The 24,598-nt window shown below is 37.7% G+C and overlaps 1 protein-coding gene across 1 annotated transcript; it reads right to left on the bottom strand.

Annotated features, from left to right (window-relative positions):
• Positions 1-1,049: 1,049 nt before the first annotated feature.
• Positions 1,050-24,406, bottom strand: LOC131228589 (uncharacterized). Its single transcript, XM_058224347.1, has 6 exons — positions 24,236-24,406; positions 24,063-24,137; positions 22,315-22,450; positions 13,135-13,272; positions 12,915-13,036; positions 1,050-1,395 (listed from the first exon to the last, which is right to left on the bottom strand). Exons 2-6 carry the CDS (start codon positions 24,104-24,106, stop codon positions 1,239-1,241), a joined length of 597 nt encoding a protein of 198 aa, XP_058080330.1. The 5' UTR covers positions 24,107-24,137; positions 24,236-24,406; the 3' UTR covers positions 1,050-1,238.
• Between the last annotated feature and the right edge of the window lie 192 nt (positions 24,407-24,598).

Below are 24,598 nucleotides of genomic sequence, written 5' to 3'. Positions count from 1 at the left end.
ATATTTACAAATCAAATAATAGAAAGATCAGAAAAGAAGATGAAAGAAAGATGCATACACTTAAGTTTTTCTTTAATGGGACATAAAAGTATGTATCATTGACTCGAGAAAATATTGAGAAAACATAGGGAAAATGGTGGATTCATCCATATGCACACACACACACACACACACACAGAATGACACATACATATATACACACATGCATGATTCATTCATCCATCCAACAATACGTCCATGCATGCATACAATGACACAATATATACACACATGCATGATCCATCCATCCACCCATGCATACATACAGACATGTACCTATGCATCCATCCATTCAACCATCCATCATCGAACCATCAATGATCCAAAAACCATATGAAGTTCCAGAAACATACATGCCATCAAACCATATGAAGTTCCAGAACATACATGCCATCAAACCATATGAAGTTCCAGAAACATACATGCCATCTGAATCAAGGTTTACCAATGAATTGGAACAAAATTCGACCGAACTAGAAGCAGAACCAGGAAATGAGCCATGTGATCTCGCATACTCCAGTTTTCAATACGTACAGGCAGGCCCCCATGATTCAGTGAAACATATCGCTGGTCTGTTGGGCCCCACCATAGACTGGCAAATGTCCCAAAGATCTCCAAGATTGGAAGGCATTAGCCACTAATCTTGAGCCTTTTCGGTTAACCACATCGTTGTAGGTCTCTTCTTGACTATCTATTTGAAGGCAAAAAAACTGAAAGCTTGGGATGGTCCTGATATTTTAGGGAATGGTCCACCCATGGTGAGACCCTATGATTCAACGGTTTGGATCAATGGACCCCTTACCTATTCAAGCTAAAAACCAAAGAACATTGTGTATGTTCTGATTGTTCTCTCCATGAGGATCATCGTCATCATTGCCTTGTCCCAGCTGACAAGTGAACCACCAACAGTGTAACAAAAGGCAGGATTTTTATTTTTTATTTTTTTTTTATTGGTACAAAACAAATCAGATTCATCCATAGATTATAGCAAACAAAAGAAAATTACCAGATTAACGCACACAATGATAAATATTAATTTCATGGGAAGCACAATGAAGAATCCATCCATCAATACTACAGTTCGTTTCTACATGTTCGATGGGCGATCAGGTATATCACCAGCACTCTCAGGCCTACATATAGAAATTGAATACATTGCTTGAAGCAAGAACTAGATACCAAAATGCGATTCCTGCTTGTTATTGTTGATGGTTATCAGCTCTTCTCTGGAGGAAAATCGAACCCATTAGAACAGCAATCCCTGTTATTGCAATTGTGAACCATATGCGTTTCTGTGATAAATCACGAGGTTGCCGTCTGTGATAGTCTTGTTCTCTCTCAGATATGCTCTCATCCCTTTGCATCATAACAACATCCATTGATAGGTTAGTGCCAAGATATATCATGTGGAACTAATCACTGGAATAATCTCAATAAATAAATAACTGATTGAGACATTGACAAAACACAGAATAGATTTTTTAGTATCTCATGTTCACAAGAATGTGTAGGAATTAAGCTTTGAACAGATTACAAGTAGATTCCAATACATGTTCATGGAGCAACTGATGTGGTTTTTAGGAGCCTGTTACAAGAATCAAGTGGTTATTTCTGTGGGTAAGCTTTTTGTAAGTTTCTTTCTTTTTCTTTTTTTTTTGGGTTAGTTTGAGACTGTGTAGGTAACTAGGTATATGTTAGTTCTGTGGGCCAATACTTCAAACGTTGGCTTCTTTCATTGAAAGTAGGATTTGTTTATAGACACATGTATGGGCTTTTTATGGGGATCGACAAGATAGTTTTGGTTGAAAACTTTAACATTGTCCTTTTCTTTGTTTCATGCAATGGAATACAAACCTAAGAGATTCTTCTATGACCTAATGATGAGATGCCTCTAGATCCATCTGCTGTGATTCTGTTTGCTTTTTCTTTTTCTTTTTATTTATCCTTTTGATGGTGAGCCTGTGACTCCACATATTTATCCTTGCTTCTATTTACTATTGCAAATCAAGTTTATTGAGTAGTCAGAGGAATTTATCTTCAGAAGTGGTGTGTATTCCTATATTTGCAAATTGAGTTCAACTTCTTCATATTGCTCTAGCACGCTCCACATCTCCACATCATATTAAACAACCATCTTGCTTGGATCTATCCCTCCCTCGATTATTTATTTATTTATTTTATTTTTTTGAACTGGCGATGATTTTATTGAAAATGGGCCAAATCTTGAAGTATTATAACGAGGAAAATTATAATTAAAAAAAAAAAAAAAAAAAAACAAAGAAAGAAAAAAAGAAAAAAAGAAAAGAAGAAAGAAAAAGAGAGACTTAAAAGAAAATACAATCTACATATCTAACCAACTATCAGGAAAATGAGCAGAAGCAATAGGCCTTTGATTCAATCACCCATTCGCTAACATGCACTTTAGCCAATTTGAAAACCTTTCTCCTTTCAGATTCCTAAATTAACAATTATTCCTTTCCAAATTCCAGCTAGTAGACATGACACCAAACTTTCTTCACTGTCTTTCCTTTGCCGCCACCATGCTAAGACAAGAAGAAAGAGTTGATGGTCCCTGGCAAAATCCACTCAATACCAAACAAGATAAAGAAGCCTCCCACATCTTTCTTGCAAATAAACAATGGATGAAGAGATGATCAACCGATTCCTCATCCTAATAGCACATTAAACACATTCCAGAGAATCATCTTCCTCTTGCGTAAATTGTCAACTGTAAGCACTTTGTTTGTACCCACTAGACAAGCTGGAGTGGCCGCCTTTGTTGGAGCACCATATCACGCCATGCATGAGTTGTATAACTGACCCCATTAACATTTGGCCCGCCACTAAACATTCAATAAAAGGATTTTACTCAAAACTAGCCATACTTTTCTTCTAACCAAATCATTGAATCCCTTTCTAAGACCATAGGGTGTACCTTACTCAACACATCCAACAATTTCAACAACTCCTCTAGCTCTACATCATCCAAATTTCTCCTACAGGGAGGAGCCCAAATGACTTCTCCTCAAAAAGAAGAGCAATTTGCCACCATTTTATTTGCCTCAAACAAAATCCCTGCCAAGCGGGGGAATATCTTTCTCAACTTTTGCTCCCCTAACCATGCATTCTCCCAAGATCTAATCTCCTCATCATTTACAAAGGACAAATCCACCCCTTCACAAACCTTTTTTTTTTTTTTAGCAAGGCCACCCATTTCCAAATAAACAATGCCCTATACAACAACGATGAAAGACTTATTTCCTTCTTGTAGCCGGTGTTATCGCTACAAGTTTCGCTAGATGGGGATACAAAAACAATATCGATATCGTCGATAATATTGCTGATAACCAGAAATTCAGGAAAAAATGGGAAAAACGGTAGAATTTTCAGTGAAACTTCGGGAGATGCTAAAATACACATATTTGCATATTTAGGAATAAAGAAATTGCAAAAAGAATGTATACACAATAAGTTTCCATTTAATGGGGGCTTTAAAGCATGTGTTGTTGTAAGAAACAATCTAACCATCCCATCTAACCATCAAATCATCCATCCAAACATCCATCGATATTGCAAAATATCGACAACTCATGATATTTTCCCAAGAAATCGTCAACAACTGGAAAGGAAACGAAAGATTGTGGTCTCGATATTGCGCATGTTGCGATAACGATAATATTGAGATATTATCAATATTAGCAACAACGAATTGAAAAATGCATTGAACAATGTGCTCATAAAAAACTGAAATAGAATTTTTTTAATAAACAAACTTTTTGTGATATCTCTACATTGGCGATATTATTGAAATATCGCCGATACACTTGTGATACAAGCATCACCTAGAATTTACATAGTAAAAAATATTGGTGATATCGATACATTGGCAAAACAAGCGATGCCTGGAATTTACACACTTGAAAATATTGGTGATGTCAATACGTTGGCGATAGTTAGTGATACATTGTTGATGCTTGGATTTCCAATACTATCAGTGTTATTGGTATCGCTACCAGTGATATTAGTATCGTCAAGTTGGAGATAATGATAATATCGGAGATAATTCAAACAAAGCTTCTAGCCCATACTTCCTCCCCACCACTTCTTTCCATAAACTACCCTCTTCCACACCAAACCTCCAAACCCATTTACCCAATACTGTTGAATTCATCTCTACCAAACACCTTAGAGTCTTAAACTGGCTCCCCCATGATCCCATGGCTTACATACTTCCTGTTGAGTGTCAAATATTGCATATTTCCCCCTATTTATATCTTGGTTTTATGAACATGATAAAGCTTGATGGGTATATTTGATACATGTTTATATTGTGAGATAAGTTTAAGAGCTTGGATTGAAAAGAATGTTAAAAGCATGAATTTGATGCTCAAGAATCACCAAGGCAAGGGATGGGTCTTAGGAGACCAAGATTGAAGATTTCAAGACTCCAAGATCCAAGGAAACTAAGTGGAGAAGGAAGTTGAAAGTGCAAAGTGCAGAAATTCACACTATGTCATCGACCGCCGTTCGATGACATCGAAGCTAGTGTTCGATGATATCGAAGCATTACATGAAAATCAAGTTGGTCGCTGGACAAATTGGATACAATTCTCGATGACATCGAAGCCCTGTTCGATTACTCGAAGACCCGTTCGATGACATCGAGATTTTTGTGGATATTTTGAACAATTAGCTGGAATACTCTGGACACATTCTCGATTCATCGAAGGAAGTTTGATGCAAAGACATATGATGACCTAATCCTAGATGCATGTATAATCAGGTTAAAGAATGTTCAAATAAATACACCAATTAACTAACCGTTTCCAGTCAAAGGAATTAAGTAAATTTCAAAACAAAAATGAGGTCATTCCGTTAGGATCATGCCCCTTAGCATAAAATCGCGTAAACAGTAAAAATGGAGGACCTAGGGATATGAGGATATTTCAGATCTAACATAAGTCAATCCACAGTCAAGTTTGGATCTGATCCTATTGACTAACCATTCCCCTTTTCCGTTCAAAATAGAAAGGGAATATTAAGAGAGGAACAAAATGGGTGAAGAATGAAGGGTTCGAGACGAAGAAGGTACAGGTCCTTTTGTCGTCAAAAGAAAAGAAAGAGGATGATTCTTACCTTTTGTTGCACCTCGAATATCTAAAAAGAAGGAAATCTGAAATCGGGGTGGAATCCTCAACACCCAAGGGCTAATCCTGAAACCCTAATCTCTTGAATAAAGAGGAAGAAAAGAGACGAATTTCTATTCATTCAATAATAATCAAAATAGGGTTTCTCACAACGTATATATAAGTTATGAAAAAAGCAAAAGTGCACTAAAGTACCTGAAAACAAGAAAATTATAAATTTTTTTTAAAAAAAGACGAAAAGTAAAGAAAGTGCAATAAAGCCTCTGAAATAAGAAAAAGAACAAAAATGCCTAAAACTAAAACACTTGTGTGGTAGGGTGTCCGATCCATGTATCTATTGTCAGGCTATGGTCATGTTGCTCCTGCACTCGTAGTACATCAGAAAATGGGTCTAATGGACCTAACATCCATCCACATCAACTCCTCCACTCCAGTACTTTGTCAGTGACGCCTCCTCATCTAGTACACTCTAAAGAGTGCACCACTAATGTCCGCATCATAAGTTTGATGGCATCGAAGGTACGTACGATGACATGAAGAGTTACACAGTGTGAAGGGCGTTACGCAGTGCAAAAAGGCGCAACTACTAGATTCAAGTTACGTTCGATGACAGTGAAAGTTATTCGATGACATCGAAGGCGTTACGCAAAGTTAGTCGGACTACGTAAATTTGAGGCAGTTTTTCGAAATTAGACGGACAAGGCTATAAATATGGGTTTTCCAAGGACTTCTAAACAAGAATTAGGTTTTAAAAAGCAGAGCCAAAGGGTGGAGCAACCTCCCAAGAGTTTTTCTTCTTCCCTTTTATATTTTTAATGTTTTCTTTTAGGGTTTTAGATCCAATCATGTCTATGGTTGGCTAAACCTCTTAGTTAGGGCTAAGAGGTGAAGCTTGTAGCATGTTGGAATGATTTTCTTGCTTTGATTCTTGTTCTTGTTGAACCTTCTTGATTTCTAGTTTGATATTAAAGGAATATTTTCAGTTTTCTATGATTTATTGTAACTCGAATTACAATAGATGTTGTGATAGCTTTGAATATCTTCTTTTCCCGTTTTGAGATTGTGAGATTGGTAAATCCTGTTGTTCACCATTGTCTCCTAGGCATGGTAGGGTGATGGAATTCCTTCCAATCATCACAATACTCTTTCATGTGTGGCTAGATCAATGAAAAGTTCAGAAATTTGATTTAATTGTTTTATCTTCCAATTAAATAGGATAGGACTTCAATTCCAATTCTGTTTCTTGAATCAAGTAAGGTAGCATCTTGATAGCTACAAGTGGATCCTTGGCACCCTAGTTCCCACCTTTCAATTGATAGTTTTAATCAACATTATTCACAATTACTCCCTTTTATCCCAGATTTAGAGTTTGATCTTCTTCTAGTTCCAGTTCTAGTTATTTTCAGAATACGTACAAGTTTAGTCCCTGTGGATTCGACCTTGGTCTCACCGAGTTATTACTACATCGCGACCCTACACTTGGGGATGTGAACACTTCCTCCTACTTCATAAGATGAAACTTACCCTTTTCTTCCGCCCCCTTCGACAAAAAATCCTGCCTAATGTTTTCCAACTTATCCAATATTGTTTTCAGACACTTAAAAGTGGACATGAAATAAACCAGTAAGTTAGACATTGCCGCCTTAATTAACTTTAGTCTTCCGAGTGCCTTTTCTACCAACTTATTAACTTCCTTCCAAACCTTTCTATCACTTTATCCTATAAATGTTTAGCCGGCTTCCCAATACATAATAGCAACCAAAGGTATGTAGACAGAAAAGAGCTCTCCCTACTTCCAAAAATCCTAACAAAGATGAATACCTCTTCCCTTAATATACCCACCCCAAATAGTTCACTTTTACTAATATTTACCTTTAACCTCGATATTACCTCAAAACATACTATAATCATTCAAAGATTATCTACCTTTGATTCACAGGCCTCGCATAAAAGCAATATGTCATCCACATACCGTAAATGTAATATCTAAAACTATGAATTATCAACCTTTACGCCTTTTGCCAATACAGTCGTTGCTCCTCTATCAATCATCCTGCTTAAGGCCTCTATTACCACCACAAACAAAAATGGCAAAAGTGGATCCCCTTGTTGCAACCCCCTTAAAGCTTGAAAATAGCCATTCGGAAAGCCATTTACTAAAACCAAAAATTTTGCCGATTTAACATAAATATGAATCCAAGACCGCCATTTCTACCCTCAACCTAATCGGCCCAACATATACTATAAAAATCCCAATCCACGTGATCATAAGCTTTTCAATATCCAATTGGCAAATAACCCCCTTCATGCTTCTCAATTACAAGAATCAATAAATGTATGAGCTACAATCAACGCATTGTCCACTATCTGCCTTCCAACCATTGTTTGCAATACCAATAATATCAGTCGATATTATCAATATTGTAGCTCGATGATATGAAACCTTGTTAGAGTATCAAAAATCCAATGTATCACAGTGCATCACGTGGTATCGTGATATATCACAAAATATAAGTCAAGCTCTTTTGTAATTTTACCATGTATCAAAAATCCAATGTATCGTGATATGAAACCTTGTTGGAGTTTCAAAAATCCAATGTATCACAATGCATCACATGATATTGTGATATATCACAAAATATCAGTACAAGCTCTTTTGTAATTTTCCCATGTATCAAAGATATTTGTCAATATCAACAAATATCGTCGTATTGTTAGGGAGTGTGATGTTGTTTTTCTTCATTTTCCTTCTTTCTTCCCTCTTTTAAATATCTCTAGGGTGAATTTCAGTCCATCCTCTTGAATCTTTTAGAAGAAAAACAAAGTTTTCAAACCGAAATCAAAATCAAAGAGGATTTGGAGCCAGTTCTAATTTGGTGAGTATTTTTGCATTTTTATCCTTTTTTTGTTTAAATCATATCAAATCAGTTTCAAAAGGTTAGATGATTTATTCTTTATATCTTGCATTAAAAAATCTAGGATTTGAACCTTTGATTTCAAGATTTGGGAATAGGTGATCTAATTTTGGGAAAATTTGGAGAAAAATCGAAATTTCCACAATCACCCAAAATTTATTGTAATCTAATTGTCCAAACAAGAAACCAAACATGTATGAGGCCTAATCTACTGCTTCATGTAGTTTATTAAAAAATAGTTATAATATTAAAATATATATATTTATTTTCGAAATTCCACTTCTATCATTGGTCAATTGGGCCCAATTTTAGAGTATGTGCGAGTGTTTGATGAAGTCATCATTACATTCTAATTTTAGGATTTGGGGGTAGGTGGTCCGATTTGGGGGAAAATGGAAAATTTTCAAAATTTCTACAATTTCTCTCAAATTGGTTGCAATCTTACTGTCCAAACACGAAATCAAACATGTATAAGGCCTGATCTACTAGTTCATGTAGTTTTGGATTTTATTTTTTTTTAGAAAATAAATAAATATATCTTTTAGTTAAAATTATTAAAAAATAATTATAGTTTTATACTTCTTTTGCTTTTGAATGTATTGCTTGTGTTTCCATACATGTCTTCTTACATTTATACATTAAATGAATAGATTTTGAATATACTTGAATCAGTCCAATCAAACAACACATACCTTAGGATTTTATATAAGGGAAACCTATTATGTGTACTTGCTTTTTGCTATGTTATGATTTACAAGTGTGTATTAATGTCCTTTTCAACAATCCCTAAAGTTTCATTAAAAATTTCGACCAATTTCCCAATGTTTCCCCATGTTCACCAAAAAGTGCAACAAACTCCCCGATACAATTGATATATCCCATACCATAACCGATACGTATTCATATCCCAAGGGTGCGATATGTAACACGATACCGATACAGTAAACACTGCTTCCAACTACAAAGGCCCCTTGCGCCTTGGAGATCACTTCTCCGATAACAGCTCGAAATTTGGAGGCGAACATATTTGCCAATATCTTATAGGGACCCTCCAAAAGATTGATGAGCCTAAAATCCCTCAAGCTTTCCACCCCTTCTTTTTCTGAATAAGCACAATGATCGTGGTCCTTAATTCCACTACTAGAAAACATTTCTCATAGAATTTATTTATATAATTGATCACGTCTTCCTTTGCTAATTCCCAAAACTTTTAATAGAACACAATCAGGAAACCATCCAGACCTGGGGCTTAATTACTCCCCAATTCAGAAACTACTTCCTCTATTTCCTTTTCTGAAAAAGCTTTCACTAACAACTCGGCCGCCTCCCTAGAAGTAGAATGAAAAGGATGATTGTCGAGTGTAGGTCTCTCCCATTCTTCCCTAAATAGAACCTCCTTGTAGAATTTTACTATCGATGCGCACACTCTAGCTTTATCATCATTCGTGGTCGAGCCCTAGCCAAGGCATGAAAGAATTTCATGTTCTCATCTCCCACCTTCAACCAAAGTGCCCTCTCTTAGTCCCAATCTACATCACTAAATCCACAGCTTCCCCCATAGTACTATAAGAGGTCTGTCAAGAATCTTTGATAAACCTAATAACCCAATTTCCTAATCACCATTAATTGGTGAAATCTCTCTCTCTCTCTCTCTCTCTCTCTCTCTCTCTCTCTCTCTCTCTCTCTCTCTCTCTCTCTCTCTCTCAATCAATAACAAAATTCTATTCAACATTAGATGCAAGATAGATGAGATTTCAACATACTTGCAATAGATCAAAGTCGAGATCTCAATACACCATCCTTAGCCTTTTCAACTCTAATGTATCACAAAAGAAAATTAAAAATGAAAAGGGGGGAAAAAACTTTACTTCACCCAATATCTCCACATGGGGAGGGAGGGTCACATGATACCAGCAACCCATGTCACTCCCTCAACATCACAACCAAATAGCCTTTCAAATGGTCACAAAAGATGGGAAGCACTAATCATGGTAATTCCTCTAACACAAGTTACAATTTGCCCTCTATAATAGGAGGACAAAAAGATGCAGATAATGCACCATTGACAGCAAATGACCCTCCTAGTTGCATTCAAACCTTAGTTGCAGGTTCCTTCTGACTAGGAGCCACTCCTGCTTCAAATCGCGCTTCGGACTCTCGCTCCTGCTCCTGTTTCATACTTATATACTTATTTACCAACAGATGTTCCCCACTTCCACACCCAAATCTGTTGCCGCTTCGCTTCATGCTCCGTGCAACTACAGTTTGAACAAGGAAAATACCCATCTTCAAGTATCTCGACTCATACTACAATGCATCCTTCTGGCAGTTGTTAACACATTTTTGCACCGCCAGCCACAACGAAACTACTTAAGAAAACCTACCCATCAAATAACTGCTAGGTATCTTCTCCGATCCTTGAAATTTCTCTATCCATGACCGCAAAATTTTCCCTTCATGATTCTCAGCCTAATTGCTTCCTCACTAGACCAAGGTGTCATCTCTTGCACCTGACCAAGCTAACGTTCCAGGGAATCCAGTATCCTCAAAACCACCAGATTCCAACTTCCCCAATTCCCATTTGCAATGAAATACCCACAGTGTGCTTGCCTCCTTAAAAGCCTCAAGCAAATATTTGCAGAGTTTGATATAGCAGTCCTTTATAAATAGCGTACACTGAGCAGCATGTCCTGTACTTGAATGCAGTGCAGCCATCGTGCAACGTAGCACGAGAAAATAGCGCAAGTTGCATGTAGCGTATGCTACATGCTAAGTAGCGTATGCTACAGTCTACACGCTATGTAGCGGTACATAAACTATACACTATTTTCATAGAAACAGATTTTATTTTATTTTATTTTATTCTATTTTTGTAGGTAAGCTGAGCTCAAAGCCTCAAACCCGAGATCTCAGTGTTGAAACACACTCCATCTTCCATTGACCTAGGGTTCAAACCCTGCTAAAACAGTAAAAATCAGCTTTTTCAATTATATGTTGTACTTTCTTATTTTCATTAAAAATAGTAAAATCAGTTAATGTTATCAATGATTTCAGTCAAATAATATGATAAACAATATTAAATCAGTTTTATCTAGTGTTTTAAGTATCGATGATATCTGCCGATATATCCCACGATGTATCTTGTATCCAACATGTGCGATATGAAATGCACTAGTGGGATGATATATCCCACATGTTCGATCTGATGAGCATTTTCAATTTTCGATCATTTTTTTTTTCTATAAATCATGTTAAATCAGTGTCAAATTGTTACAAATCCATAATTTTTCATGTTTTGCATGAAAAATTATGGATTTTGGGATCTTCGATTTTGGGATTTAGAGGAGATGGGCCGAGTTGCAGAAAATTGAAAAAAATAAAAATAAAAATTCAATTTCTCGCAAATCGGTTGCAATCTGTATCCAAACATAAAATCAAGCATGTATGTAATCTAATCTAGTGATTCTTCTTTTGCTTTTGAATGCATTGCTTGTGTTTCCGTACGTCTTCTTACATTTATAAATTATATTAATAAACTTTGAATATACTTACTTCAATTCAATTAGACAACGCATAGATTAGGACCCCATACAAAGAAAACCTATTATGTGCACTTTTTATTATTTTTTTATTTTTATTTTTTATAAGTGTTTATTGATGTCTTTTTTTAACAATCATTGAAGTTTCATTGAAAAATTCGACCAATTTCTCAATGTTTCCTCATGTTTCAAACAACAACAAAGCATTACATGATACAACCGATATATCCCATGCAATAACCGATACGTATCCGTATCCCAAGGGTGCAATACGTAATGCGATACCAATATTTTGAACGCTGGTTCTATCTTTATTTACTATTTGCTCTATTTTTCCTATTATTTTAATTGAAATCTAGAAGTAGTGTTAAGCTTACGCAACATGCTATGCAGCTAATGTCATGCTTTAAAGGGATGAATGCTATGTTATCCACTATTTACCATTTAAATCATTGCAATATAGATTTGACAATAAATTTGCTTCAACTCAATTAGCTAATAATAGATATTTTGTATAGTTTGTGATGTAATTTACCATTATTTCTAATGCTACCATAAATGCATGACAATAGCTCTGAAAGACAATAGACACATGATACTATGAATGCCTATCTGTGGAGCATTTAGATCTCAAAGAGGGGGTCAAATAGTAATGATTTGTCCAATATTCATATCCCATACCAGGTCAAACCATGTATTCCTGAAACCCATTACAAATAATCCAATCCAATGTTGAGTCAGTGGTAAAGCACACTTCATGATAAATTCATTAGAAATTTCGAAAGACGATAAAAGATCTTAAGGAAGAAACAAGAATCCATTTTGAAATTAGATTTGCTAGAGAGGCCAGCAAGCCTTTTTGAAAATGGAGGCTTGCTCACCTCTAGTGTCTCATTCGTACACATGGTCATGCTTATGTTCAATTTAAACCATTAATCTAGTGGCCCACCTAACTCAAAACTCACATTAACGAAATTATCTTAATCATTGTACTAGTGGTATATGAATGGACTCTTGAGAAAATTTTGAGAAAAGATGGGCATTTGTCATCTTTCAATGGGTAAAAATTACAATGGTCAAATGGCTATGATTGCAAATCACCATCAATTTCTGCTATGACTTGTTTAAATGGTGGACCATCAGATCAATTGTTCCAATTTAAATAGAAATCCAGCCCGTGTTTGGTGGAGATGCTGGAGATATAACGGTCGTGAGCATCTCCAACAAACCTCTTTTAAAATTTGCAACTTGGGAAGATTGCAAAATGGACATACCTGGAAGACTCTGCAATACTATCCATGCTAGTATGCAGCTGTAGGTCATGTTCATTCCTCTCACGCCGCCGAATATATTTGTTACAAAGATCACAATAATCAGTCCGATTCCCACACACGTCCTGAAATTACAAAGCAATAGAGAATTACTTGAGAAAATAACAGCAAATTATCCCATAGAAGAATTATGCTCAAGCAAAGAATTGTCAACATTTACTACCTGATGCATACAGAGATCAACAGCAGGCAGCGGGAACTCACAATATTCGCATGTAACAATCCTTTGGGGGCAGGTTTCACCTTTATGTAGAGCCAAAAGTTCACGCTGTATGGTCTCACTGCAAAGTGAACAAGCTACCTGCCCTTGTAACAATTCGATTACCCACATCATATAAAAACATATCCATCTTTGGTATCACTACCAAAACCAAATCTCATCAATGTGCATGGTGAGTTGATATGGAATCATACATCAGCATATAACTTTGAGGATTTTTCTTTTAAGGTAACTATTTTATTGATAAAGGCATAAATGAGATATCTACACCACAATTACAACCTCAAAACCAAACAACCAAAGAGGCTAAAGCACAATTAGCAAGGGAATTAATAGACAGCCCAACACATTACATCCAATCTTGCCCCTCTAAAACCCACATCTGGCAACTTGCACATGTTACAAAAGCATCCATCATTTCTTTTTTTCCTTTTTTTTTTCCCTTTTTTTTTGTTTTTTGTTTTTTGTTTTTTTTTTTTTTTTTTTGAGAGGTAATAACTTTATTTTAAAAAGAGGCAAAAGCTTCACTAAATTACAAGGCAGCCCAAGAAGAGGATGACAAAGTGCAATCCACAAAAGCCTTTATATTCCAGGCCCACTCTATTACATCCAATTTAACCCTTCCACAAACATCTGAGACCCCCTTACTATGATTGCAAAAGCACCTGTTAAGCATCTATCATTTCCTTCCACCCAAATAGCCCAAAGACCGGCAAGGAGAGAGATCTTCCACAGTTTCCTCCCTTCACGATCAGCACGTCCCCCATGCCAACAAAGAAACATGTTCCCAATTGATCCAGGCATCAGCCAATGATACTGAATAGGCGTAAGAACTGATCCTAGAATTTGCAAAATGCACAGCAGAAAAATAGATGGCCAATGGATTCTGCATCCCATAAACAGATAATGCAAACATTGGGAATAATCCCGTGCCTTTTCTATAGGTTGTCCATCATGAGGACCCCACTCTTTCCAACCAGCCAGGTGAAAGCCATCACCTTAGGGAGCCCTCCATAAGAGTAAATGAACTCAATTGGGACTCCCAGTGACCTCTCCCCAGGAGTGAATAACCTCGTAGAAGGATCTAACTGAAAGCCTCCCAAATCGCTCCCACTTCCACACCTGTGACTCCCTCACGGAGATGGAAGAGGAGCGGCTCCGTAAAGTTGGAAGGGTCCTCGAGCTTGTATAAGCAGGGCACATGGTTTGTAATTGAAAATAACAATCTCATAGGCCTCACTGTGCATAGACCATGCCAAAAAAAAAAAAAAAGACAATCTCCATGACAGGGCAATCTTAAACCTTCGATTGGCAGACTGATAATTAGTAATTAAGAGAAAGGCAGCAAGATCCAAATTCAATGTGAAGAAGTGCAAGGATTGGATGGCTAAGACCTTTTAATCTGGGAGATTTTTGGGGGCATTGACTATCAACGATAGCGCGCTCAAATCAGCAGTCTAGATTACTAGACCATGGACCCCATTTGTATACAAGGCCTCAGGATCTATACACATCCTTGGGTCAAGGATCATCTAGTTCTTATATAATTCTACACATAGAACCTTAATGCATCACACTTCCATCAAGTTGTGGATACTTACTCTTCACTAACACCAATCATCTCTAAAGAATTACACATAAGAAAAACTAAAAATAAAATAAAATCTCTACAGAAGATCAGGTTTTGATTGATTAAAGACTAGCGTAATATAAGAAAAATAAAAACCAATATTGTTAATATAAAGATGCAAACCACAACACAAAAGTAGCGACTTCTCCTTGAATTCAATATGCAATTTTAGAACAATGCAGCACGTCTATACTCTGCGATCATATAATGTGATGTATGCAAAGCAGAATTAGTAAGTCAAGGTTTCTCCACCTCTCCACAGCTAATTCTGGTGAATACATGGTAGCAGCTGCACCACACAGATAGTAACAGAAGCACATTAGTCAATGACTTGCAGTTTATATGAATCGAAGACATCTAAAGAGAACTGTGTTGAGGGTCAAATATTGCATATTAGACCCCAGTTATTACCTGATTTTACGAACGTGATACTGTTTAACGTCCTATTTTAATCATGTTTGTGTTGCAAGGTGAATTGGGAGCTTGGACTGAAAAAGGTTACTAAAAGCATAGATTTAATGCTCAGAAATCACCAAGGCAAGGAACGGATCTTAGGGGACCAAGATCGAAGAAATTACACGCCAAAAATCCGAGAAAATTAAGCAATTGAAGTCCAAGAGGCCTAAAAGTCGTCCTGAATGCAAGATCACAAGGTTCCCACCATCCGTTTGGCTCGAAACTTTATATCTGGACTGAGGACCCTAAATTAACCATACACATCAAATTTCAGCCATTGGATCCTTATGAAAGTGGCCCAACAGACAGATCAACCCATAAAACAATGATTTGAGGCCCACCCAATATCTGAATATGCTTCGATTTTGGTCTCAACCCCTTAAATGAGGTGGAAAAACATATGGACGGAGTAGATTTCTCGAAACATCACGATGGGACCCACTTACATGGAATGAGTGTGCACAACACACGTGTACAGGAGGTGCACTGCACCAAAAATCTCGGTCAAAGGTCATTGACCTGAGCCAAATCGCGAAAACACAAAGTATCTGCACATCTAGACGTTGTGACATGTAGTGGGCCTCCACCATCGTCCTGATGGACGATCTGAGCTGTCCAGTCTCTCCAAGGGGTGGCCACGACCCTAGCCATGCTGACCTTTTGCTTCCATGCATGTGAACACACGTAGATCACCGTCAAACGCAGGATGAACGGCAGGACGATTTGATACAGTGGGTCGCACCAAACTCGACCAAAACCACCCCTCCCCAACTGGTTTTTCACAAAGAATTCAATGGATGGGGTGGATTTCACCAAAAACATCACTGTGGGGCCCACCGAGCATCTCAACGCAAGAGATTTTGCATGGCTTGCGTCCGAAAAAATCGGCCCTTCGTGGGCCGTTCTACGATCAAGATCGTGGTCGGATGTAAGATCTGGACCGTCCAGAAGAGAGAGAAGAGGGCCACGACAATCACCATGAAGGCCAAACAGAGGATGGGATGACCTCCATCCCAAAAATCTACACCAAACGTGACTCTATTTGTATTTTCTTACTGTGACAACTCCCAGCCACCAACTTCCACCATCTAGCACCGACTACTCTTTGCTATAAAAGAGGGGGAGAGAGAGTGTGAAGGCATCCTTGGACATGAGCAGCCGTGGAGGCGTGGAGCGGGCCGGCAACGAGTTCTCCTTCTTCATTTTTTCCTTTTATGCTTTCCTGAGATTTTGGTTTCATCATGTCTATGATGAGCTAAACCTCTTTGCTAGGGCAAGAGGTGAAGCTTGTAGCGTGATTAGGATGTTGGTTTTGTTTTGATTCATGTCTGGTTAAACCTAATGGATTCTAGTTTGATTATTGAGGAATATTTTTAGTTTTAATAGTTTGTTGTGACTCAAATTACAATAGATCTGCGGTAGCTTGAGATATTCTCTTTTCATGTATTGAAATTGTGAAATTAGGCAATCCCGTTGTTCACCATTGTCTCATGGGCATGGTTGGGTGTTGGAATCCTCCTAATCTTCTCAATTCTCTTATGATTGGCTGTGAGATTGGTAAATTGTTGTGTTTGCCATTGTCTCCTGGGCATGGTTTGGTGACGGAATCACTTCCAAATCTTCACCACTCTCATCTATTGATGATTAGATCCATGAGAAGTTCAGAGATCTGACAAATCTCTTCTTACCAATTGGATAGGATAGGACTCTGATTCCAGTTGTGTCCTTGAATCAATAAAAGGTAGCTTCCCAATTGCTACTAGTGGATCCTTGGCACCCTAGTTCCCACCTTTAATTTTATTAGTTCTAATTGTTTAATTCACCATTACTCTCTCAATTATTTTAGAATTAGGTTTCCATCTTCTTTTAGTTCTAGTTTTAGTTACTTTCAGATTACGTATAAGGTTCAGTCCCTGTAGATTTGACCTCAGTCTTACCGAGATTATTACTACATCGCGACCCTACACTTGGGGTTGTGGACAAACTGTCTGCCTGAGGCAACAGCATCACAGCTTGTGGTGCCATACAGTCTTTCTCACTGGCATGCCACTTGGGTAGGACATTACTATCATGAAAATGGAAGGCATCACCCTGAAGGTCACTTCTCAGAAATCAGGCTGATCCACTCACATGGTGGACCACACCTGTATGTGAAGTCAGGCCATCAGATGTCCATTAATTCCAATGGTGTGACCCATCTGATGAGCAGACAGGCCTGAACTTTTTGACAGGTGATCTTCATAGTGGAACTGGAGCCCACTATTTTCATGGTACAGTTGTCCCTCTAGTGGCATGTTGGCAGGGAAGATGGTACGGCACCACATGTGGTGCTGTTGCCTTTTAGTGATCAGTAATGTGTATATTCATTATTCATTTGCATAAGTATTCTGTACTATATTTTTTAAAAAAAAAAGTAAAGTCAAACATACATATGCACAAGCACAAGTACAAAACAACCAACAACAATGCTCAATGAGCATGACAAACTGATGATGAGACACATGCTCCTTTTCCTAAGGTACCACAACAGAATCAAGGTTGTGAAAATGTGTAATCTCATCTATATCATCCAAGCTTAAAAATCAAATTCATCGTATGATTGAACTGACACAGTAGCACCATGGGATGCCAGCACTCATCTTGAAAGTATATCCGAAAACTAAAACAATAAATATTAGGGACATTTCCCAATCCCTAGAGGTCAAAATGTGCAAATTGTTGAGAACTCCGAAAACTCGAGATTTTGTGGTTAAAAAGACAAGCTCGAAGTTACAGCCGATATGCTTGTCTCACATGATATCTCTGTCATCCTCATCATTGCCAACCAGTTACTACTGACAGAACCAAGATGACAAATGTTGCAGTTGGTTTTTCCTACTTTCTTATAACTAAATATTGTTGGTTATTAAATAATAATTACAAAAAAGTAGATTCTTTAAACTGGAAATTTTTATTTTTTTATTTTTGAAAGATAAGTGACTTTATTAAAGGGCAGAAAAACTGCCGAAAGGAGCAAAAGCTTCTTTGTACTAGAATTAGTGCTCAACACTTTACAATTCTAAAAAAAGTTTGTCTTGCAATAAAACAAGGCTCACGTTTACTAGTGAAGATGAATCAATGTAGAAGCATAGGATAAACCAACATACATAAACATTGCACAGATTAATATATTATGACAGGTAGCGATAGAAGCTTCTATATAAGAGAACACCTTGAGATGGGGAAAAGGAAAAGCTAAGACCCTTTGAAACTGACAAAATGAGGAGGCATCAAGGAACATACATGTCTGGAGACTGGGGATATAGGGACATCATGATGGGGCTTCCTTGGGCCATTGATCTGTCATCTATGAAGAAAAAATCCCAGATTCCATGCGACTAAGGATGTAAAAAAGGCTTCTTCATTTTTTTTTTTTTTTTTTTTTTTTCTTCATTTTTTTAATGCTATCCACCAATATCTAATAAGGCAAGGCCTAAGCTGCCCAACAACTGACTCTCAAAGAGGAACCAAACTGGTTTCACAATAAGACTCCTCAAAGGAGAACATAGTTTCTTTCAAAAGAGATTAGACATGGTTTCAAGGATCATCGTCATCATCATCCTCTACACCTTATCCCAATTAATTGGGGTCAGCTGCATGAATCCTTTTCTACTATTCCACTCTACCGAGGCCAGACCCTCAGTTAGACCATAGGGTCATCAAGTCTTTTCTCATTACCGCTATCCACATCCTTTTGGGCCTTCCCTTTGCCCTTTTAGAGCCTTCAAATTGTACCAACTCCTTTTAACCGGCGCATTTCTTGGTCTCCATTGCACATGACCAAACCATCCAAGTCTACTTCCCCTCGTCTTATTACCTATTGGTACGACTCCTAAGTTCCCTTGAATCATTCATTGCTAATACTATCCTTCCTAATCTTTGCACTCACCCATCTCAACATCCTCATTTCAGCTACACTCATCCTATAAACATGTTTCTTGGTTTCAAGGATAAGTGCATATTTATTCGACTTGAACATAAGCAAATGAAATCACTGACACTGAAGGAGTTTGGGGAGCTTCACTCTTACTGGAACCTTACTACCTCTCAGTCTCACATGATGTTTCCACTTTTTCTTTTTGCCCTTTTTTTTTTTCCTTTTTTTTGCTTGTGTGTGTGTAAAGGGTAATTCTTTATATGGTTGTCTTATATGATACCCTAACCAAAAAAATTAAGATGAGTATCAAAGCGAAAAAGCATTTCCCATACGTATCTACAAGTATCTGGTATCAATATCAGTATTTTTATCATGTCAGTAACGGTATGCTAAGCATATGGAAATATGTCTAGGCATCTTAGTGTAGGCATAATCATGGTGTGTTGTAAAGGCTGTTACGTAAAGATAACATTGGTAACCGTTACATGTTATGGGGTGGTAAAAGTCATAACAGCCGTTACCAAAAAAAAAAAAAACAAGAAGAAGAAGAAGAAGAAGAAGACCCTTAAAGGCTGTTATAACCAGTGTTGTGAGTAGCGTGCATAGTGTAGCGGTAGCGTATGCTACGTAGCGTAGCATAGCAAAATTGCTACGTGGCGCAGCCAATAGCGTATATCCCCTGTAGCACACGCTACAGGGGTCGTAGCGTACGCTACGGATGCGTAGCGTGTAGCGCAGGTAGCATGTGCTACCTGTTCTGCTTTTTTTTTTTCACTGTATTAAACAGTGGTGAACTCACACCACAAGCAAGCACTTAAGTTTTTTTTTTGAAAAAAAAAAAAACCCTACTCGAAAGGGCTTCCAGACGCAAACCGACACTGCTCCTCTCCCCACTCTTCAATCTTGCAATCGAAAAGCCCTTCGAAGGGGCTTCTTTGGCAGATTGTTGGAGACTACAAGGAGCTCCATTTGGTGTCGTTTCATCAACAATAGAGAAGAAATGATGGAGAAATCAAATTTCCCCTATTCTGGTTGCAATCGGCTATGGAGCTTCAACTTTTGCAGTTTTCATTGATTCAGTCTCATCTTGAGACAAAAATAGGTACGGTCATTCCTTTTTTTAAAAATTTTTTCGCTGTACAATGAAAATAACTTGGTATTTTGAGTTTTTTTCTCATTTTTTCTCTTTTAAAATGCCGGTTACTGTCGTTTTTTTGTTCTTTATACTTTTTTTCATTTCTTTTTCTGTGGTATGGCCCACATGGGGCCCACCGAGGTGTGTGAAGGGGTGGATGTGCATTATTTTCTATGGTGTGGCCCACGTGGGGCCCACTGAGGTGCGTGAAGGGGTGGATGTGAATTGTTTTCTACGGTGTGGCCCACATGGGGCCCACTGAGGTGCGTGAAGGGGTGGATGTGTATTGTTTTCTATGGTGTGGCCCACATGGGGCCCACTGAGTTGCATGAAGGGGTGGATGTGCATTGTTTTCTATGGTGTGGCCCACGTGGGGCCCACTAAGGTGCGTGAATGGGTGGATTTGCATTCTTTGAGATTTTTATTTTGAAGAATGTGACATTTATATATTTTGCTTTTTTCTTACAATTTAATATTTATTTTATATATATTTAAATTAAAAAATAAAAGTATTATGTAGCTTACGCTACACGCTATGCTATTTCGCTACACGCTACGGAGGGTTGAACGCTACGCAACACGCTACCGCTATTTAAAACACTGGTTATGACCCCTGTAACGACTTGTTATGCCACTCATAAAGGCCGTAACAACCCCGTAACGATCCATGATAAGGCCGATACAAGTTTTTCAAGTTTTATTTTTCAATAAAAAAGAAAAGAGACCGTAACGGCCGCTACGGGGGTCATTATTGTCGTTACAGCCCATATCATAAAGGTGATGATGGTGGCCGTTACGGCAACCATTACCATTACAGAATATCTTGGGTATAATTTCAAGTGTCCCTAAATCATGGGAAAGGGCTGCAAATGCTATATTGTGAGCTTGTTAGTTAGGACTAAACTATATAGACATGCGGACTGGGTGAAGGGGCCCAACCAAACATCCATCGTGAATACAACTTGAAATCAGAATTTCTTTTCCCCTTTACAATCTTCGACCAAAAAAGTACACCTTCCTTATGAGTTCTGCATTTCCAAAAACCTCATAGAAAAACAACATCATCCAACTTTGCTACAATCATTTCCATTTCACCATTGCATATCAAAAATTCAGTATATTTGATACTTTCGCAATCAAACTTTTAATGATGAATAGTAACCTTAGAAATTCACTCATCAACATCATCATCACTATATGTGGTAGTGGGTGATTGCATGTATCCTCATGGAATAGTCTCGCCTCAAAAGGGGCAGGGACACCCTGTGTCTTCCAAAAAATAAAAAACATCATCATCACTATGTTATGGTATTTCAAGACATGCTAGGGAGAATTCTCCCAACAAATAGGTTCATGTATCACATGATCCTATCATCATCATAATCATCTACGCCTTAACTAATTAGGGTCAGCAACATGAATCATGTTCTTCCATTCCAATCTGTCGGGGACCATATCCTCAGTTAAACCACAGGTTATTTTTAAAAAATCAAGGACCAACTCCCATAACACGTTATACTATATCAACATAAAAAGGTAACAATAAACTCAAACATTTTCAAAGCTTTCAATTGAACTAAACAAAAAGTCCAACCATAGGGTCACAGTTAAACCACAGGTTATTTTTAAAAAATCAAGGACCAACTCCCATAACACGTTATACTATATCAACATAAAAAGGTAACAATAAACTCAAACATTTTCAAAGCTTTCAATTGAACTAAACAAAAAGTCCAACCATAGGGTCACTTGTTCAACCAAGGAAAAATCACTTACAAGAACCAAGGTCCAAAATCAACAAAATGGTACTAACTTGGTTGTTTTTATGTATAAAGAAGGAATCTTAACATATTATGCATATAGAAGCAATAATTCAATTGATAAAAATAACACAATCAACAAGGGGGGAAAATAATGTAAAATAATTTAGGAATGCCCACCACAAAAATTCTCTACTGCAAAGAATCCAGGAAAGGATCAACATACCGGAGCATGGGTCTCTAAATAATGTTCCTCGGCATGCTTTTTTGGAACCATATCTCCACAAATTGTACATTTTTCCAGATTGCGGGAGCAGTGTGCATAATGCAAACTGATATTTGGTGCTGGTATATCTCTCTCACTAAAATCATAACATAAGTGTCAATTACGTGCAAATGCCTCAAATTCCATGAAAAGATGTAAACTAGAAACAATGCTACTTTAGTATAAAGGCATTCTATAGCCAGTTCATTTTCTATCAGCAGAGGTAGCCTTTGGAAAATCCATGAGGTTGTATTTGATCATAAATAGCTACAAACATTTATTACCCACAAAGAAAACACATTTTGATTTTTTTTTTTTTTTTTTAAGATATTAACAGACCGGTAATTATCATCACCAACAGCTAGGAACTCTTTTGAAATTGTGCCATGTCAGCATGTGTCGTACCCACATACCTGACACTTGGATACCACTCATATAACAAAAGTTATGTTTAAGTTATTATTATTTAATCTTTTTGTTTTGAGGATATTAATCTGCACATGAGTACTTGGATTTTAGGTTTATTGCAATTATTTATTTTTTGTTTTAATTTCTTATTTTCACATGGACATGTCAGTGAAATTGGCATTTAAAAGCCACAGTCTCGAATCCCAGGTACATTTGACCGTGTCTAACATTGACGCACATGCTAGTATTCAAGTTACACAGATGGCAAGTATAGAATACTGCACACGGCAATGAAAGGGAAGTAAACTACTTAATTTGCTCACCAAAACTACATTGCCAGAATATAACTCATTCAATCACAGGCCGTGGCTGTAAACATATGAGGTCCACAAGACATAGGCAATAAAGATATTTCTAGTGCATGGTTCACAGATCAACAGCGTGGAAAACTATGTTTTTCTTTTCTTTAAACCCTCAGCTATTTAACAATGAGAGATGCTATGGTAATTTGCCAGACACATTTCCAATTTCAAAGTGAGGTGCGTCCCACCACGGACATGGCCCGGCCAAAAAATCAGGCTGGTTTGCAAATAAGGGGAGATACACATGTACGTCAAATATACCGACCGGACAACAGAACCAACCTGACTTTCGCGTGGGGCATGTCACACCTGAATAAAGGCCTGGATCTCGCATGTGCACCTCTGCTATTGCATGAAAATCTCTAAATCACAACACAGCAGTCTCTTTAATCCATATCAATCGCCTCTCCAAAATTCAACTTTCCATCAACAAAATATATTAAAGAAACGAGAGAGAGAGAGAGAGATAGAGAGAGAGAGAGAGAGAGAGAGAGACGTTGGAGCCAGGATGGAGGAGACCGCTAGCCGCGAGCCTCTCTTAAAGTGTTTTTTTTTTTTTTTTTTAAAGACTGTTGGGCCTGTAATCAGATTATCTGTAATCTGAAACACAGAAAAATACCAGGATTCTTAAAAGCCAAAACAGCCTATAAAGGGTTTACATGAAATTGCCGGCATCCAAACAACCCCTGTAATGTTTTTACCTGTAAACCCTTTATAACTAACGGATTTTACAGGCATCTAAACGACCCTTCAAATTCACGAAAAATCAACTCAAAAATGAAATGAAAATAAAAACCTAAAGGAATTTACAAAAGAAGAAGAAGGAAACAAAGAAAAGAAAATAAAAGGAACGATTTGAAATTACTGAAGCCCTACGGCATCAAGACCTCAGAATTCAAGATAATCGCTAAGAGATATCGCAAGAGAATGGTCGCTTACCAGTGACTGCAGACGGTGGTGGCGAATTCGGAAGGGATCGCCATGACTCTGAGCGGATGGATTCGCCTTTTGCCCCTGAGAAATTTCGGAGAGATATGAAGAAAATCAAGATCAACAAATTTGGGAGAGGTGAGAGAAAAACCCGAATTGAAACGGAATGGATTTTCGAATACCTTGGATTTGAAGCGTTTGCGATTTGGAAACGAGAATGTGCCGATTCCTGCTTTCTATGGCGTTTGGTGGTTGCTGTTGGGGGATTTGGAAGGTGAGTTTCGCGGAGAAATCATAGGATATTCGTGATCCTGGTCCTGTTCACATTTACGCGGGTTTTTGACCCATAGACCACAGTTGTGCTTCAACGGGTCGAGTACGGGTCTGGCCTCCTGCACGAAATCGGATTGCGTACTGAGTTACTCAGTACGCTCTTATCGTACTGAGTAAACTCAGTTGGGCCCACCGCGAATGCATGTGGTTTATCCACGCCGTCCATTTGTATTTTCAGATCATTTTATGGGTTCAAACCAAAATTGATGCAT

The sequence above is a fragment of the Magnolia sinica genome, chromosome 16 (genome assembly GCF_029962835.1).
Source record: "Magnolia sinica isolate HGM2019 chromosome 16, MsV1, whole genome shotgun sequence".
Taxonomy (NCBI): domain Eukaryota; kingdom Viridiplantae; phylum Streptophyta; class Magnoliopsida; order Magnoliales; family Magnoliaceae; genus Magnolia; species Magnolia sinica.
The sequence above is the reverse complement of the archived record's forward strand: the minus strand, read 5'-3'. Positions and strand labels throughout refer to the sequence as shown.